We start from the raw sequence: 16,396 nt of genomic DNA on the forward strand, positions 1-16,396 counted from the left end.
CCACCCGCACATGGCCAGCCGCAGCATGGTGAGGAATGTTACCGGTGTGCGTGGCAGGGCGCTGTCGGTGGTGGTGAACTCGACGAATGCCGCGATGGCTGCGAGGGAGCACTACGACTGCGATGGCATTTATGGCATGGAGCTACAAGATCAAAATGGGGACGGGAGGACGCTGGAGTCGCACTGGTCACAGCGCCACGCGAAGGATGAGTTGATGGCACCGATTGGGGGTGCCGGCTACTACACGGAGCTGACGCTGGCTGCATTTGCTGACCTGGGCTACTTCAAGGTGAACTGGAGGATGGCGGAGCCGATGGGTTGGGGCAAGAAGTCGGGCTGTGAGCTGCTGCAGAAGAGGTGCTCCGAACTGAACCTGAGTAAATATTCCCACATGTTCTGCAACATAAACGATGGTGTCAAACGCTGCGCGTCGGATCGGTATTCCAGTGGTCGGTGTCAGCGGAGTATCATTGAAGTGTCAAAACAGCACTCAATGGACAGTTGCCCCATCATTGATCCCGCGATGGACGTGAGGGACCTTGAGGCTGTTTTTAAGAAGGGAGAATATTTGTCTGCGAGGCCTGGTGATATGCCCTCTTCGTGGTGTCTGGACACGCTTCCCACCAACACGACAGATGCAAGGTACCCGGGGTATACGTATCTGAGTGCTGCCATGCATGCGGAACTGAAGTGTCTTGGCATGCAAGTGCATCTGAAAGTGACTGAAAAGCGCGGCATCAGTTGGGTTCCATTCACGGACGGGGCGACGATTACGTGGGACACACCACCCTACGATAAGGAAAACGTCATTTGCCCTAACTACGCGGAGGTGTGCACGATATCCGCCACCGGCGGCAGTGTCCTTCCCGCGGTTCGGTGGGACGGCGAGGAGAGGGTGTGGAGCAGGACGGTACGCCCGGAATTCTTGAAACAAAGTTCACCAGAGGCGCCCGTCCCTGTTGCAGAGATTATTGAGACCGGCCGTGGCACCGAATCGCAGGATGCTGACTCAGCTGCTCTTAAGTCGAAGCCATTGCCACAGGGAGACGCCGAGGCTGCCGTGGCGCAACACGACCACCAAGCGGGAAACAATACCAGCACTCCAACAGGCAGTGAGAGGGAAGCAGCACCAGCCGCCTCTGGCGAAAACAACAATTTGCCTACGGCCGCTGTTACAGGAGCAGGTGAATTTGGGACAACGCACAGCGAGGATTTCTTCACTACGGAAGTGGAAAGCTCGATGGGGGAGGAAGAACAATCCGCGCCGGAGGAGGGAGCAAACCCAACAACCCTGCAGTCAAGGGAGACCACTGGAGATGGGGATGCGCAGCCAGTACAAGAAAGCATGGCGTCTCTGGCTGGAAGTGAGGGATTGCTGCCCAAACAAAGCGAGGCTCCTGTTCCAGAAAATAACCACTCCGAATCCGGGAGCGGCGCGAGCCAAGAGGACCGCCTCGCCCTGCTCAACGACGCGAAATTGATACTGCGTGATTTGAATGCCGACAGCACTGCGCGTGTGTGCGTGTCTCGGGTGTCGATGCTTCTTCTTCTTCTGGGACTGTGTGGAGCTGTCGCAGTCTTGTGAGGCAACGAGTGTTGAATTGCGACTCCTCACGGAGAATAAATGCCGCTTTTCTTGCGGTTTTTGATGTTTTTCTTTAATGTTTTTTTCTTTTTTAAAAAATATTTCCCCGCTTTTTCAGTTTTTCTTGGTGTTTTTTCGAATACTCAGTTTTTTTTTTTTTTTTCTTATGCTCGTTTGCTACAATCAGTTATGAATGACGTGCTTTCGACTTTTGTTTGCCTTTTTTTGCCCACTCGCGGTGCCGGCGTCACTGCTGCGCTTCCGGCGGACTGCACAAAACGAGGAGTGGAGGAGCAGGCCGGACGCCGCATGGAATATAAGGGATGTTGTGTGGGCTGGTGGGAGAGCACAACCTTTTTTTTTTGTTTCCTTTTTTGTTTGTGCAGGGAATATGTATACGCCCCCGATCGTCTTGTGCGCATGGCACATGAAAGTCCTGCCGAACCAAAACTTTTTTTTCTTGTTTTAATGTTTTTATTGTTTTTTTCTCTCATTTCCTTCATTCCCTCTTTTTTGTCTTTGGGGGCAGTCACTATGGGCGGTTTTTTTTTCTTTTTTACTCTTCCCTCTTTTCAATTGTTTGTTGCTGCACTCTTCCTGTGAGGGGTGCCGTGTGTTTCTCGCCCAACTGCTACACTCGCACACCCACCGACACGCTCATGACGACGGCCCTGTGCGCCTCGCCTGCTGCACGCATGTGGAGGGCGGCGACGAACGGCGCGCTGAGGGAGCCGTGACGTGTGGGCGTGCGACGAGGGCCTGTGGGGCGGAGCACACATTTCTTTCCCTCTTGTTTTGTTTTCTTGCGGCCAGGGCGGGCAGACACCCGCAGCGCCACACACACACAGCCACACCCTGCCGCCGTGTTTTTTTTTTTGTCATTTTTGGATGTGATTGCGCCGCCACCGTGCGTGATTGTTGAGGTTGGGGCCGTGCCGCATGTATCGCTGCCATCTAGCTGTGTCTCCTGCCCTGTTGATGCGTCTCCCTGTGCTCCTCTTCTTTTCTACTCCTCCAGAAAATACACACAAACAAAAGTATTTGTATGGTGCTCTGCAGGAGGCTCTTGGCGGCGGGACGACTGTGACTGTGCGTCCCGTGGTCTCCGTGCTGACGTGGCGAGGCCGCTGCGTGTCTGCCTGCGGTGGGAATCAGGGTGTCATTGGCTGGATGTGTGCGGGACGCCTTCCGCATTCCGCTGGGGTCGGTTGATGCGGCTGCACGATGCCTGCCGTGCGTGGAGGTGTTGCCTGCTCTTGGGGCCATTCTTCTTTTCCCCCTGTTTTTTTCTGCTGGGTGCGTGCGTCGCACGGTGCGTTGACGCGTGACGGACGGTGCCACGATGGCCTCCTTTGGCGATGATGGTCGCTGTGTTCTTGGCACGCACACGCACGCGCTTCCTCGCTTTTCTGTGGGAGTGAGTTGTTGTGGGGACGTGGCCCGCTGCTGCTGACGGTGCGCAGTGTTTTTCGTTACAACTTGTCTTTTCTGCTCCCTGTGACTTTTCCCATTTATTCCACAAACACACACAGACACGCTAGGAAAGAAAGCAACCAAACGCTAATCGCTACTGTGAAATTCGAAGGCTCAGAAAGGACCAACAACAGCACACACACCGCTCACACACACATATTTGTATGCTCTCACGTTTTGCTGTTGTCATGTTACTCAATAAACACAACCGTCGCCGCGTGACCGGATCCAGCGGAAGGAGGAGGGAAAGGCCCAACATGTCCCGGCATTTGTTTAATTCTGCGATGCTGCTTCTCCTCGTCGTTATGATGTGCTGCGGCAGTGGTGGGGCTTCGAATGCTGTGGAGAGTAAGTCAGGGGATGGTCAGAAGCTGCAGTGGGTCGATCTATTTTTTCCGAATCAGACGCTGGTTGTAGCGAAAGGCGGAACGTCTCAAGAGACGAAGAGGGATGCATTTGCTTCACCCTCTCTCGTCAGTGCTGGTGGAGTAATTGCTGCTTTTGCCGAAGGTCTCATGTATGCCGAATATGTCGTTGAAGGTGGTAAAATAATTGAGCCCATTTCTTCTGATATTGTTGCGGAGTACATTGACTCCTCGTGGGATCGGTCCACTCTTGTTGGGAAGGTCAAGGAAGATACATGGAAGGCACACACTGTGCTTGGTACAACGGATGGAACGGATAATCGTGTGGATGTTTTTTACCGCCCCACAACCACTACGAAGGGCAATAAGGTGTTTCTTCTTGCGGGAAGCCTTAGTGGGCTCAAGGAAAGTAATAGGAGCAGGAAATGGGACAACCTGGGTCTGAAACTGGTTGTGGGTGATGTCACGAATCCCACGAGCAGCGAGCTGACTGAACGTATCGAATGGGACCAAATCAGTTCTCTGTTAAACGAGAGTATTATAGCTGCTCACGAAGGTAACTTGAAGGAGTTTTTTGCCGCTGGTGGCTCAGGTGTTCTGATGGAGAATGGCACGCTTGTCTTTCCACTGATGGCGAAGAGCGGAAATAGTGACATTTACTCCATGATCATTTATTCGAAGGACGACGGCAGTACCTGGGCGCTCTCTGAGGGCATGTCCCCTGCGAAATGTCTTAACCCCCGCATCACCGAGTGGGAGGGATCACTTCTCATGATTGTTGACTGCGAGGATGAACAGAAGGTGTACGAGTCGCGAGACATGGGGAGATCGTGGACGGAGGCCATCGGGACGCTCTCAGGCGTGTGGGTCAAATCAAGATCATTCTTTTGGTATCTGAGCTTGCACGTGGAAGCCTTCATCACCGCGACCATTGAGGGCAGGAAGGTCATGTTGTACACACAGAGAGGGTACGCCTCGGGTGAGAAAAGAGCCACTGCGCTCTACGTTTGGGTCACGGATAACAACCGCTCGTTTCATTTTGGACCGGTTGGCATGGACAATGCTGCTCTGAGGGAGGAGCTTGCCAGCAGCCTGCTGTACTCGGGTGGCAATCTGCATCTTTTACAGCGGAGGGACAGTGGTGAAGGCAGTTTCATGTCACTTTCCCGCCTGACGGATGAACTGAGTACAATCAAGTCCGTCCTCAGTACTTGGTCGCAAAAGGACATTTTCTTCTCCAGCTTTTCTATACCCACGGCGGGTCTGGTGGCAGTTTTGTCCGATGAGGCCAGTGATGGGAGGTGGAACGACGAGTACCTTTGCCTGAATGCAACGGTGACGAACGCCACGAAGGTCAAAGAGGGGATGCAGCTGACGGAGTCTAACTCCGGGGTACTATGGCCTGTGAACACTCGGGATGATAATTTGCGGCATGTGTTTTTGAGCCACGACTTCACAGTTGTGGCGACGGTGACCATCAAAAATGCTCCGAGTGCGGACGCTCCTCTGCTGGGTGCGATGTGGGGGGACACCAATTCCTCGTATACCATGGGAATCTTGTATACCGCGGATAACAAGTGGGAGACAATTTTCAACGGCACAAAAACAACAAGGAGCAGCACTTGGGAGTCGGGGAAAGAATACCAAGTGGCACTCATGCTGCAAGGCAACAAGAGCTCCATGTACGTTGATGGCCAGTCGCTGGGGGAAAAGGAAACGCTGCTAACAGGTGAGAAACCACTTGAGCTTGTGCACTTCTGCTTTGGTGCGTGCGGTATAAAAAACTTTCCTGTGACGGTGAAGAACGTCTTTCTGTACAATCGCCCACTGAATCCCACTGAGATGACTGCAATCAAGGACAGGAAACCCGTTCCAAAGAGAGCTCCGGAACCACAAGTGGGAGGCGTTCCTCAAACCATCGCACCTGCTGGACCTGCGGTGCCTGGCCCACGGGAAGTACCAGCAGCACCGGGGAGGACAACTGTGGGGAGAACCGCCAATACCCAACATGCGCCAGCGGGAAGCTTGACTTCTGCTGGGAATGAAGGGACGGCACGAGAAACGGGTGATGGTGGGGCAAATGGTAATGCTGGTTCCGCGTACGGGAGGGTGCTGCCGCTGCTGCTTCTGCTGGGACTGTGGGGGTTTGCGGCTGCGTGAGGAGTGTGCGGCCTCAGTGTGGAACACTTGCACCCCCAACTCCTGCACCGACACACACACACACCGCTAGGAATAAATTTCACTACGCAGAGAATAATTTGTTTTTGTTTTCTTTTAATGTTTTCCATTTTCCCCTTGCTGCTTTAGGGCAATCACTATGGGCGGTTTTTTTTTTCTTTTCTACTCTTCCCTCTTTTCAATTGTTTTATGCTGCACTCTTCCTGTGAGGGGTGCCGTGTGTTTCCCGCCCAACTGCTCCACTCGCACACCCACCGACACGCTCATGACGACGGCCCTGTGCGCCTCGCCTGCTGCACGCATGAGGAGGGGCCGCGACGAACGGCGCGCTGAGGGAGCCGTGACGTGTGGGCGTGCGAGGAGGGCCTGTGGGGCGGAGCACACATTTCTTTTCCTCTTTTTTTGTTTTCCTTGCGGCCAGGGCGGGCAGACACCCGCAGCGCCACACACACACAGCCACACCCTGCCGCCGTGTTTTTTTATTTCTCGCGCTGGCGCACCCTTCGGTGTCGGCCTCGTGAGCATTTCTCTCCCCTCCGATGATTTCTTTTTCTTTTGCTGCGCTCACTCTCCCGATGGAGTGACGCGACTCCCGTCATGTCTGCGTGCTTCTCTCATTCCCCACACACACACGAGTGACTGCGCTTTGCGGGCCGCACTCACGCGCCGATGAGAGGGCTGAGGGGAGCAGCAACACGCAGATGACCCCATGAAATATAAACGATGTGCGGACACATGGAGGGTCAGACGGTTGAAAGACATGTAAATATCTTTTTTATTTTGCGGACAAAATATATGCAGACAATTTCTGGAGCAACATGGTGGTTAGGTGCACCTTTTTGTGTGTGGTTTTTCTTTTCCTTTTTTCTTTTTAATCATTTGGGTGTAGCCGTAATAGAGGACGACTTTTTTTCAATTTTTTTTTTTTTTTTCCAAAGTGTGAGGTGTGGAAGGGTGAAGATGAATTTTTTTTTAATTTTAATGAATTTTTTATGAATTGCCGCTGCTTTGTCTGCAGTGCAATATCATGAGCCTGAGCAGTCTTTTTCTCTTTATTTCTGCCATGCACTTCTGCTGTACTGTTTTTGTGCGTCCCCTCACATGCTCTGCTCCTGCTTTTCTTTGCTTCGTGTGTCTGCAGGCACACACAACCACAAAATGCACGCACAAAATGCACATTGCAGTGGATTTGGATGCTTCTTTTGTAGCGTGTGCTGGCGGTTGCGGGTGGCTGCTGCTTCCTCCGTGGGCATCAAGGGAAGGAGGAGAGAGGGAGCGCGCACCGCGAGTCACTCTTCCTGCGGGTGTGATGCGCGCGGTGGGCTGCGACTGCTGTGGAGGGCCGCATCCTTTCGGTGTGCGCTTCTCCACCGTTGTGCCGTGCGTTTGCGCATGTCATTTGTTATGCGCGTGCGTGCTGGGCATGTTTTTCCGGAGCGTTGGACGGCCGCCATCTGTCTATGGCGGTTTGTGTGAGTGAGCACGTGCGGATGAGGGTCAGGGCGTATGGAATGAGGGAATGGCTCGAGAAAAGGGGAATTTGATTTGGAGGGTATTTGGACCGGATTCATTTGGCTGCGGTGGACACATGCACGACGGATGTGTTTCCGCATAATTGGGGAGGATGCGACAGGATTTTCCGAAGTGGCCCGTCAATGCAATTCGGGTTTTATAGCACCGAGGCACAGTGGTCTTCCTGCAATGGCTGGTGACGGCCTCTAGTGGGCCGGTGTATTTATGCTGCTGCACGTGTGGATGTTCGGAGCGGCCGGCGCACCGCACGCTGAGCGCATGGCACGGTGAGGACCGGACCTAGAAAAGGGACACCGCGTGGGACGTCAATCTTCACTGCAGCGACCGCCACCGAATTTGGATTTGCTCGCACCTTCTGCGGTCCCTCTTCCTCGCCTCACTTCTGTGCCGAGGACTGTGCCGCGGGACCCAGCAGCGCGATGTTTGGCCGCAGGAACATGGCCCGAACAAATGATTTGAGGGAGGGGGATGTGCACTGCGACGAGAAGGAAAAAAATGTTGTGAGACGACCACCACCACAAGACCGGAGTGAAGTTGTGTTTTGTCCACTTGCGCGAGGGCGGCCTGCCACCTGGTCGGTTGAGAGGATTATTTTTTTTGCGTCGTTGCGCTCTCTTTATATTCCTCTGCGTTTTCTTGCGGACTTGCGAAGGGAGATTTGCAAGAAATTCCTGCGAGGCGTCCGTGCCGCCGTCGGAAAAGCGGATTCCCCCTTGAAAAACGCTACTTTTTAAATTTGTTTTGGGCGGGGAGTTCCTGTCGATTCAACGCGACTTTATTTTGCGGATTTGATGCGTGTGTTTCCGAGCGGTTTGATCTGTGCTCCCAGCCCACTCGGATGTGGTGTGCGCGTCGACGTGAGGGTGCCTGCCAGCCGTTTTATTGCCTCCCCCGCCGTGGCTGCCGCCGCTGCCTTCTTCCCTTCCTGAGATCCTGCGGCCTCTTGACAAGATGTTTTGGAGAAGGCGTTGCCGCTCTTATCGTCCATTGTATTTTGATTCTGGTGTCGCGGTCAGGAGACATTGAACGAGAGGGTTTGCTGCCCTTTTGTTTTATTTGTCCTCTCTGCCTGACGACCAGTTCTACACAAACGTGCTCCTCGGCACCTCAGTTGGTGCTGGCGGGATTGCTCACAGTTGTCTCTGGCAATCGCATGTGCCAACTCTTCTCTGCTCCTTTTCAGTGTCGCATTTTTTTATTGATTGACGGACGCCATTCTGTCCGGCGTGCCACTTTGATTGGATTGTGTGGGAGTGCTCGCCAACGCCATCAAACAAAACGGGCCGACCTTTTCATGTGCTTAAATGTCGTCTTGCACGCAAGTATTTTTTACGCGTACTGTTGACGTGCACTCAAACAGCGAGGAGTCCGGAACCATGCGTGCGTGGAATTCTTCCTGCCATGTGAACTGCGGGCAACACCGAGGGGTTGTCACTTTTATTCCGCAGAGTTGTTGTGTGTATTCACAGGGTTGGCAGGGAAATTCCATGCAGCCAGCTACTGCTGGTGTACCCCCAAATGTTGTCACTCCATGCGAATAATGTGCTTCAGCGAGTGAGTGGGATGATTGGGTTTGTGTGCACTCTGATTCTGTTTGCCACTTTTTGCGGGCACGCAACACTTGAGGGGTGGGAAAATGGAGCGGTGCGTGGCCGCGTCTCGCCCATCGTTCACTGCACGGTGGTGTGGTGCACATTGTGGTGCTGACTCTGCGATGTGACTGCGGTCCCCTGTGCGGCGATGGCGGTGGGTGGACGAGAGTGTTGACCCGCGGCGGGACGGTGGGATCGCGTTTTTTTCTTCCTCTGCGAGAGTGCGGAGTTATTTTTATTGTCGGTGATGAGGCAAACCGACCGACAACGTGAATAAAACAAAATAAAAAAGGGCGATAATGTGGCGGTATGTTGGGGTTGGTTGCACGCCTCGTGTTGCTGCGGGGGTGGTGGGCCTCGGCTGTTTTGCCGACAGGCGTCGCAGTGCGACTGCATGGCGCACCGACCATCGAGCCGTGCGAGCGCCACGCCCAACGTCATTGGGACTGCGGGAGGAGACAGCCGCGAGTGTCCTTTGGAGCCAGCGGCACCTGCTGGCCGCAGTTGGGCGGTGCGAGTGGGTGCTTCACCGCACGGGTGTTGTGATGGTGCCTCGCCGTGGCTCTTCTGATGGTTCCGACGCTGCAGCTCGCAGAGGAGTTGAGGAAATACGGCAACCGCAATGGGCTCTTGAAAGTCGGCTGGATAAAGTGCTGCTGGAGGGAAGGGAACGCATCACCAACATGAGGCTGAATGACTTCCTTCGGAATTATTTTGGCGGCAGGGGCGTTGAGGAATTCAATGAGAACGTCTCTATGGAAGAGCTTTTAATTAGCTCCACGAATATCATCTACGACGAAGTGTTATTGAGGACAATAGAGGCATCGCCGCCATATCAAGAGCTGGAAAAAGAGCGTGAGGAGTTTTACATGCTATTGGGGGCTTCAAATAAGCTTAAAAAAGAATATATTGTCACTCTCAGGCAATGGAGGGACTTTGAAGAAAGGGATACGGTCACTCCTCTTGCAAGGGCACGAATAAACACAGCCTACTCTTATGTACTGAGAGGAGAGAGACGGAAGGCGGAAGAAAGGGAAAGGCGAGAACGACAAGAACTGGGGATTGACGTTTCCACCAGGATTAAGTATGTGTTGTTTAAAGGAAGGGTTCGCGTGGACAAAATGAAGCTGAATGACTTTCTTGCGATGGAATTGGACGGCAGGGGCGCTTTGGACGCCAATCGGGATGTCTTACTGGAGGAGTTTTTTAAGAACCCCGAGAAGTACATTTGCGATGCGGGAGTATTGGACGAAATGCAGGCATCCGATCGTTACAAGAGGATGGAGGGGGCTGTACGGGATGAAATGGATATGGAAGGGGATGTACACAACCTTTACGAGAAAGGTGTGGACAATCTACTGAATTGGTTGGTGGCTGCTGCGGAGGTAAAGGCAAATGTTCATGGAGTCACTAAAAGGTTCTTGGATGCGGCCGCCGAGGAAGCGAGGAACCCAAAGAAGTCGAGTGCACCGATATACCTGGAGGGATGCTACGAGTCTGTGTACAATGCGAGGTGGCACCGTGTCGTGGAAGTTCCTGGCGGCGAGGGGACGGGAATGGAGGTGGAGGAGGGGGAACCACCGCAGTCATGGACGTACAGGGCGGTTGGCGACACTCTCGAAAAGGATGACGGTGTGCAGCAATCCGGTGCACTGCGTCTCAGGCTGATGGTGCTCACCTCGGACAAGGGATGGCCGTACTCGTGGGAGGAGGATGAATCCCTTCGTGACTGCCATGTGAACTGTGAGGTGGAGCGAGTGTGGCAGACCGTCAGGAATGATCTAACCGAATTGCTCGGCCCTGACCCTGGGGCCTACTTTGAGCCTAGGCGACATGTGTTGATTGGGACGCCCGGGATTGGGAAGTCGATGGGTGCCGGCTCGTACCTCCTCTACCAGCTGCTGCACTGCGATGCGGAGCGGCTCCCAATGGTTGCGCACTTTATGGTGAGTGGAGCATATCTGTTGGACATGACCGCCAGAGCGGTGCCAGAATACATGGGCGAGTCCAGCACCGTAGAGGTTGTGAGGGCCCGTCTTGGTGCGGGGTGAGGGGGTATATTGTCTACGACGTGGCATAGCCGGACAATCGCCTGTCCACTTGTTTGCTTCCTCTTGAATGGGGCATGCTTGTGGTGACACCACCAGAGACAAAAATATGCGGACACTGGGCGAGCGAAGGGAGAGCCGCACGAATTGTGATGAATTGTCCTGACGAAAGCGACGCGAAGGCAATGTGCGTTTGGACGTGGCGTGATCAGCCGTGCAGCGGCAAGCGGAAAGCTGGCGCGAGGTGAGGGGTCACATGGATGAAGTGGGGCCGCTTCTTTGCTACATCTTTGGTAAGCGACATTGTACTGCACGGATTGAGAAGTGTCACCGCGCTGTGGAGATGACGAACTCCCCGAGAAGCAAGTATTACTTTGGCTTTGGGATGTTTAGAATGTGGGATGATAATACGGCGTTTGAATGTCTTGCAAATATTGTCCGAGTACGGGGAGAGCACAATGGTGAGTCGCCTTTCAATGCACCGATATCTTCCCACCTCGGAGGTAAAATATTATGCAGGTTGGCAAAGTTAATGCGGCCGAATGATTTCAATTTGCTCGTGTCGAGGCTCAGGGATTATCTCATGTCCGAAAATTTTGGGAAGTGTGCCGTGTTTGCGTTTTTGAATGGGGCTTTCGTGGCTGCAGTAAGGCGCAAACTGAAGGAGCTGAGGCCACCAACACGACGTCAGTCACGCCGCTGTGCGCTGGAGGTGTTATTCGCAGGAGCGCCTCACCAGCCACTATTTTTTACCGTCGATGGAATACCGTTACGAGAAGATTGATGTGGAGCGCGGAGTGCCGTAAATAACGGAGGTCGAAGGCTTTCCGCTGGAGGACGCCTTTTATTTGTGGACTCAAATCCGGTGACGCTGTTTGGGCTGCGGATGGCTACGGCGGGTGGGCACCACACCACCGCCAGCACAGTGAGGCAGTTCACTGAGTGTCTGGCGGCTTATTTTAATTGTTGGGAGGAATCATCTCGAGACATGTCGTGGGAGATTATTTGTGTGCAGCGCGCAGACAGCACGCCGATGAATGACTGGCAGAGATGTGATGCCGTCAATTCCGATAATGTGAGCGACGATGAAGGCCGTGAAATAGCGGCATTCTGGAAGGAAGAGGTGCGCCCGTACCAAGTGTCAATATTGCCCGGAGAATTTAGAAGAGACGAAGCACTCCGAAGTGTGGAAGAACCGTCGAAGTAGGAAAAAAAATTGGGGAAAGGGGCAATTTTGATTTGTGGGAAAGAAATATTGTGGGAGTTATATATTTTTGGATACTTTTGTGTGTGCATACGGTGCAGGTGCACCAGCACCAGGTGACAGTTACAAAAAGATGTCAAAAATGACCAAAGCTATCGAACATAACAGTGACAGAAGAAATTAGGGAGGGATTGGGGTTGTTTGGTTTCTGGTGAAAAACATTGGGTGATTTCTATATGGTATGTTGATTGTGTGTGTGTGCACACGAGGCATAATTGGAGAATTGCCTCGGTATGAGGGAATCATCGTGGCTGGCGGTGTCGCAGTACCACTGCATTTTCCATTTTTTTCTATTGTGTTCTAAGGCCCATCACTAACAGAGGCGTCTTTAAGGGATGGACGATGAAGGATAAGATCTATTGGGGAAATGGTGCATTCCGTGTGACCGCATGGAATGAGTGCCGCATCCCATTGATGGTGAGACGGCATTTTCGTGCTGGTGCCAACATTGCTTCCTCTTGCGATTTCATGCTTGACTGCAACATCGTGGTGCCAGGGCCGGTCGCCCTGTATTATCCGGGGAAGCCAAGAGCCAGCAATGCTGCCCTCATGGGATTGTTGTTGCTGACGCAGGGCTGACGGCATCGACCAGCGCCCGGACCAGCCGCGTATTACTGGGGCACACAGTTGTAACACCACGAGGTCTGGGGGCAGGTGTTGCCGTGCCGTCTGCGGTCCATCGGATTTGTTTGAGAGAACACGAGAAAAAACATAATAACGATAAATTGCTCTACGCCCTTACACGCTCTCCGCCCCTTTTTCTTTTGCCTAGCTTCTCACACCAAAAGCGACCATGGCGAAGCCGAAACTTCTGACGCTGAGGCGTAAGCTGAAGCGAGTTGCCGTGCTGCTGATTCTCTTCATTGTGGCCACGACTGTTCTGACCCTCAGGTTCGACACCACTGCCGATGATGCGTCACCGGGACTCAACAACCTCCGCCACTCGCACGCCACCGCCGCGGACGATGCAGCACTTGCTTACATCCCACGCAGTGTTGTGGACACGTGGAGCCGGCGGGAGTACCTGATTGTGCTGGGCGTTCCCTCCATTGACGAAGAAGCGAGGCGAACGCAACGCAACCTGCAGCGGTCGACGTGCTGGCGGTTCCCCGGAGTGGCGACGAGGGCGAACGACTTCACCGGTGCATTGCTCGTGCTGTACGTTATTGGGCGACACCCGTCGCACGGCTATGACTACTCTCCCGCGATGCTGGAGGAGGCGGCACAGTGGAACGATGTGGTTGCGCTGCAAATGAACGAGGGCCTCGTGACGACTAACAAAACAGTTGGCCACTACGGCTTTTTTGGAGCTGAGGCGAATGTCGGTTTGAGCCGCAAGGTGTACATGTGGTTCGACCTTGCGCTCCGTCTGTTTCCGACCGCGAGGTACATTGCGAAGGGCGATGACGATATTTTTCTTCGTGTGCCGCTGTTTGTTGCTCACCTGCGCCTCCTGCCGCGCCGAGGGGTCTACATGGGATACCACATTGGTGTCGCCCAGTTTGCGAATAAGCGCTTCCCGGGTAACACTTTTATGTTTGGCTGGTGCTTTACTTTGTCGAGGGATGTGGCGGAGGCGTTGGTGTCGTACAAGCCTCTGAGGCGCCTGGCGTACCTGCCGTACAGCGAGGAACGTGATCACGAGTTTGCACTGCTTCAGTTTCACAGTGACGACGCCATGGTTGGTTGGGTTCTTGAGAAGGAACTGAACTACAAGCCGATGGTATACGTGAAGATGCTGCCCTGTCATTACCATGACGCCCGCGATGACACCGGGCACTGGCAGGTGGTGCCGACCTCGATGTGTGTCCATCATGTGCGGGGGGACGACTACGCCGCGCTCATGGCGCGCTTCGGCAACGACACATCGCCTGTCGCCCGTGTGGAACGGGTCTCAGAAGACGTGATATACCCCTGTTGCGATTGACAAATGAAAGAAATGAATGTTTTTCTGTGCGTGTTGAATCTTAAGGTATTGCTTGATTGGTTGCTGCATCCCGGTTTGTGCCCTATGTGCTCTGTGGCCTAACGACGTGGGATGTGTCATTGACCGCTCAGCGTCCCTGTGGAGCGTTCCACTCCCTGCCCTCGACCCGTTGGCGGGAGGAGAGAGTGGAGCCAGTGGGCGCCCGCTGCGTTGTGCCGCGGGTGTCCTTCTGCTGGGAGCACGCGATGAGAATGTGCGTGTGTGGGCCGGGCCGCCAATGAACGATGTATGTGGGTTTTTTTTCTATCCTGTAGTTTTGTTAATTGTGCGATTGGGAGATGGAGGGGATTCAGTTTTTTTTTTTTTTTTTTTTGTGTGTGCGTTGCTTGTTTCGTCCTTTCCACTCCTGAGCCCTCACTTTTTGGTGGGTGGTTGCGGTTGGGAGCGGTTGGGGACGTATTTTCGTGTGTGTTCGTGTGATGTCCTTGTTAACGGAGCGTCCCACGGTGCGACTGCTGCCAGTGCTGGTGGTGAGGCTCCCGGTGTGGGGAGAGTGCGTGCCGTGACGCCCTCCCCGCCGCTGGTGTACCCAGAGGGCGGGGCAACGCCACTGGCCCACGGCCCCTGCTTGCTGACGACGCAGCTGCCCCTCTTTTTTTTCTCCTGCTTTTGTTCTTTTGTGGCAGTGTGCGCAGGGTAGGGGCGGCGCGGCCGTGCTTGCGACGTGTGCGGAGCGGCGCTGTGCGGGCCGTGCGACGGTTGCGCGCCGATGGCACGTGCCGCGGTGGGGGCGAGTGCGAGCTGGCGTCTGTGGCTTCTCCCGAGGAGGACGCCGCGGGGCCCTCTCCTTTGCGCCCCACCCGCGGCCATGCGAGTGTGGTGTCGAGTCCACCGATTGGAGGGAGAAGGAGCTGCTGCGCGGGCGGACGGGGATCAGACGACGGGTGGACTGTCTGCTGGGCGGCGGGCCTGCGGTGGCTCCCTGCGTCGTGCGGGACGCTCCTGGTCCCATCCGAGAGAAGTGCGCGCCGCTTCTTGTGGCGACGGTGTGTGCGGCGTGCTGGGCGGCGCACCGGTTGTTTGTGGACGACACCTTCGTTTGGTGCGTGTTCTCGCGGAGGGCGTTGTTGGTGGTGGATGCCAGCAGGAGCTGTGCGCACTGGCAATGCGGGCTACTTCATCGTGGTGCCAGAGCCGGTCGCCCTGTATTATCCGGGGAAGCCAAGAGCCAGCAATGCTGCCCTCATGGGATTGTTGTTGCTGACGCAGGGCTGACGGCATCGACCAGCGCCCGGACCAGCCGCGTATTACTGGGGCACACAGTTGTAACACCACGAGGTCTGGGGGCAGGTGTTGCCGTGCCGTCTGCGGTCCATCGGATTTGTTTGAGAAAACACGAGAAAAAACATAATAATGATAAATTGCTCTACGCCCTTACACGCTCTCCGCCCCTTTTTCTTTTGCCTAGCTTCTCACACCAACAGCGACCATGGCGAAGCCGAAACTTCTGACGCTGAGGCGTAAGCTGAAGCGAGTTGCCGTGCTGCTGATTCTCTTCATTGTGGCCACGACTGTTTTCTCTCTGAGGTTTGACACCGCTGCCGATGATGCGTCACCGGGACCCAACAACCCCCGCCACTCGCACGCCACCGCCGCGGACGACGCAGCACTTGCTTACATCCCACGCAGTGTTGTGGACACGTGGAGCCGGCGGGAGTACCTGATTGTGCTGGGCGTTCCCTCCATTGACGAAGAAGCGAGGCGGACGCGACGCAACCTGCAGCGGTCGACGTGCTGGCGGTTTCCCGGAGTGGCGACGAGGGCGAACGACTTCACCGGTGCATTGCTCGTGCTGTACGTTATTGGGCGACACCCGTCGCACGGCTATGACTACTCTGCCGCGATGCTGGAGGAGGCGGCACAGTGGAACGATGTGGTTGCGCTGCAAATGAACGAGGGCCTCGTGTCCCCAGGAAAAATAGCGGGCACTGGGGGAGAAATTGGAGCTGAGGCGGAGATTGGTTTGAGCCGCAAGGTGTACATGTGGTTCGACCTTGCGCTCCGTCTGTTTCCGACCGCGAGTTACATTGCGAAGGGCGATGACGACATGTTTCTTCGTGTGCCGCTGTTTGTTGCTCACCTGCGCCTCCTGCCGCGCCGAGGGGTCTACATGGGCGCTCATGCTGGAAGAGGATTTCAGGTGAATAAACGCCCAGTGGGCGTGTCGTTTATGGTTGGCTGGTGCTACACTTTGTCGAGGGACGTGGCGGAGGCGTTGGTGTCGTACAAGCCTCTGAGGCGCCTGGCGTACCTGCCGTACAGCAAGGAGCGTCAGGAGGAGTTTTTATCAATTGGTATGGGTCAGGAGGACATGATGGTTGGGTTTGTGCTGGAGAATGAGGTGAAGTACAAGCCGTTGAATATACGTCCA

At 54.6% G+C, this 16,396-nt stretch overlaps 3 protein-coding genes and 2 pseudogenes across 3 annotated transcripts, besides 11 other annotated features; all 5 read left to right on the plus strand.

Annotated features, from left to right (window-relative positions):
* Tc00.1047053507255.10 lies at positions 1-1,000 on the plus strand (annotated as a pseudogene; the record flags this gene model as incomplete).
* Positions 1-2,702: a sequence feature (heterozygous, Esmeraldo-like haplotype).
* Positions 2,037-2,106: a sequence feature (T-rich).
* Positions 2,703-3,688: a sequence feature (areas merged during assembly that could not be assigned to a particular haplotype. This can correspond to areas where the two haplotypes were merged or to regions with more than two copies in the genome that were merged during assembly.).
* On the plus strand, positions 3,223-5,583 carry Tc00.1047053507255.20 (trans-sialidase, putative; the record flags this gene model as incomplete). Its single annotated transcript, XM_803489.1, has 1 exon — positions 3,223-5,583. The coding sequence occupies one exon, from the start codon at positions 3,223-3,225 to the stop codon at positions 5,581-5,583; it is 2,361 nt and encodes a 786-aa protein (XP_808582.1).
* Positions 3,689-3,863: a sequence feature (heterozygous, Esmeraldo-like haplotype).
* Positions 3,864-4,801: a sequence feature (areas merged during assembly that could not be assigned to a particular haplotype. This can correspond to areas where the two haplotypes were merged or to regions with more than two copies in the genome that were merged during assembly.).
* Positions 4,802-6,064: a sequence feature (haploid, Esmeraldo-like haplotype).
* Positions 6,065-6,908: a sequence feature (areas not merged during assembly with more than two copies in the genome that could not be assigned to a particular haplotype).
* Positions 6,565-6,595: a sequence feature (AT_rich).
* Positions 6,909-7,726: a sequence feature (heterozygous, Esmeraldo-like haplotype).
* Positions 7,727-16,396: a sequence feature (areas not merged during assembly with more than two copies in the genome that could not be assigned to a particular haplotype).
* Positions 9,216-11,981, plus strand: Tc00.1047053507255.30 (annotated as a pseudogene).
* Tc00.1047053507255.50 (UDP-Gal or UDP-GlcNAc-dependent glycosyltransferase, putative) lies at positions 12,832-13,965 on the plus strand (the record flags this gene model as incomplete). The annotated part of the gene is made up of 1 exon (XM_803490.1): positions 12,832-13,965. One exon carries the CDS (start codon positions 12,832-12,834, stop codon positions 13,963-13,965), a length of 1,134 nt encoding a protein of 377 aa, XP_808583.1.
* Positions 14,319-14,338: a microsatellite.
* Positions 15,455-16,396, plus strand: Tc00.1047053507255.63 (UDP-Gal or UDP-GlcNAc-dependent glycosyltransferase, putative; the record flags this gene model as incomplete). Its single annotated transcript, XM_803491.1, has 1 exon — positions 15,455-16,396. A coding segment is annotated over one exon (942 nt), but the record flags the coding sequence as incomplete, so codon positions are not given.

The sequence above is a fragment of the Trypanosoma cruzi genome, genomic scaffold, assembly GCF_000209065.1.
Source record: "Trypanosoma cruzi strain CL Brener 1047053513371 genomic scaffold, whole genome shotgun sequence".
Taxonomy (NCBI): Eukaryota; Euglenozoa; class Kinetoplastea; order Trypanosomatida; family Trypanosomatidae; genus Trypanosoma; species Trypanosoma cruzi.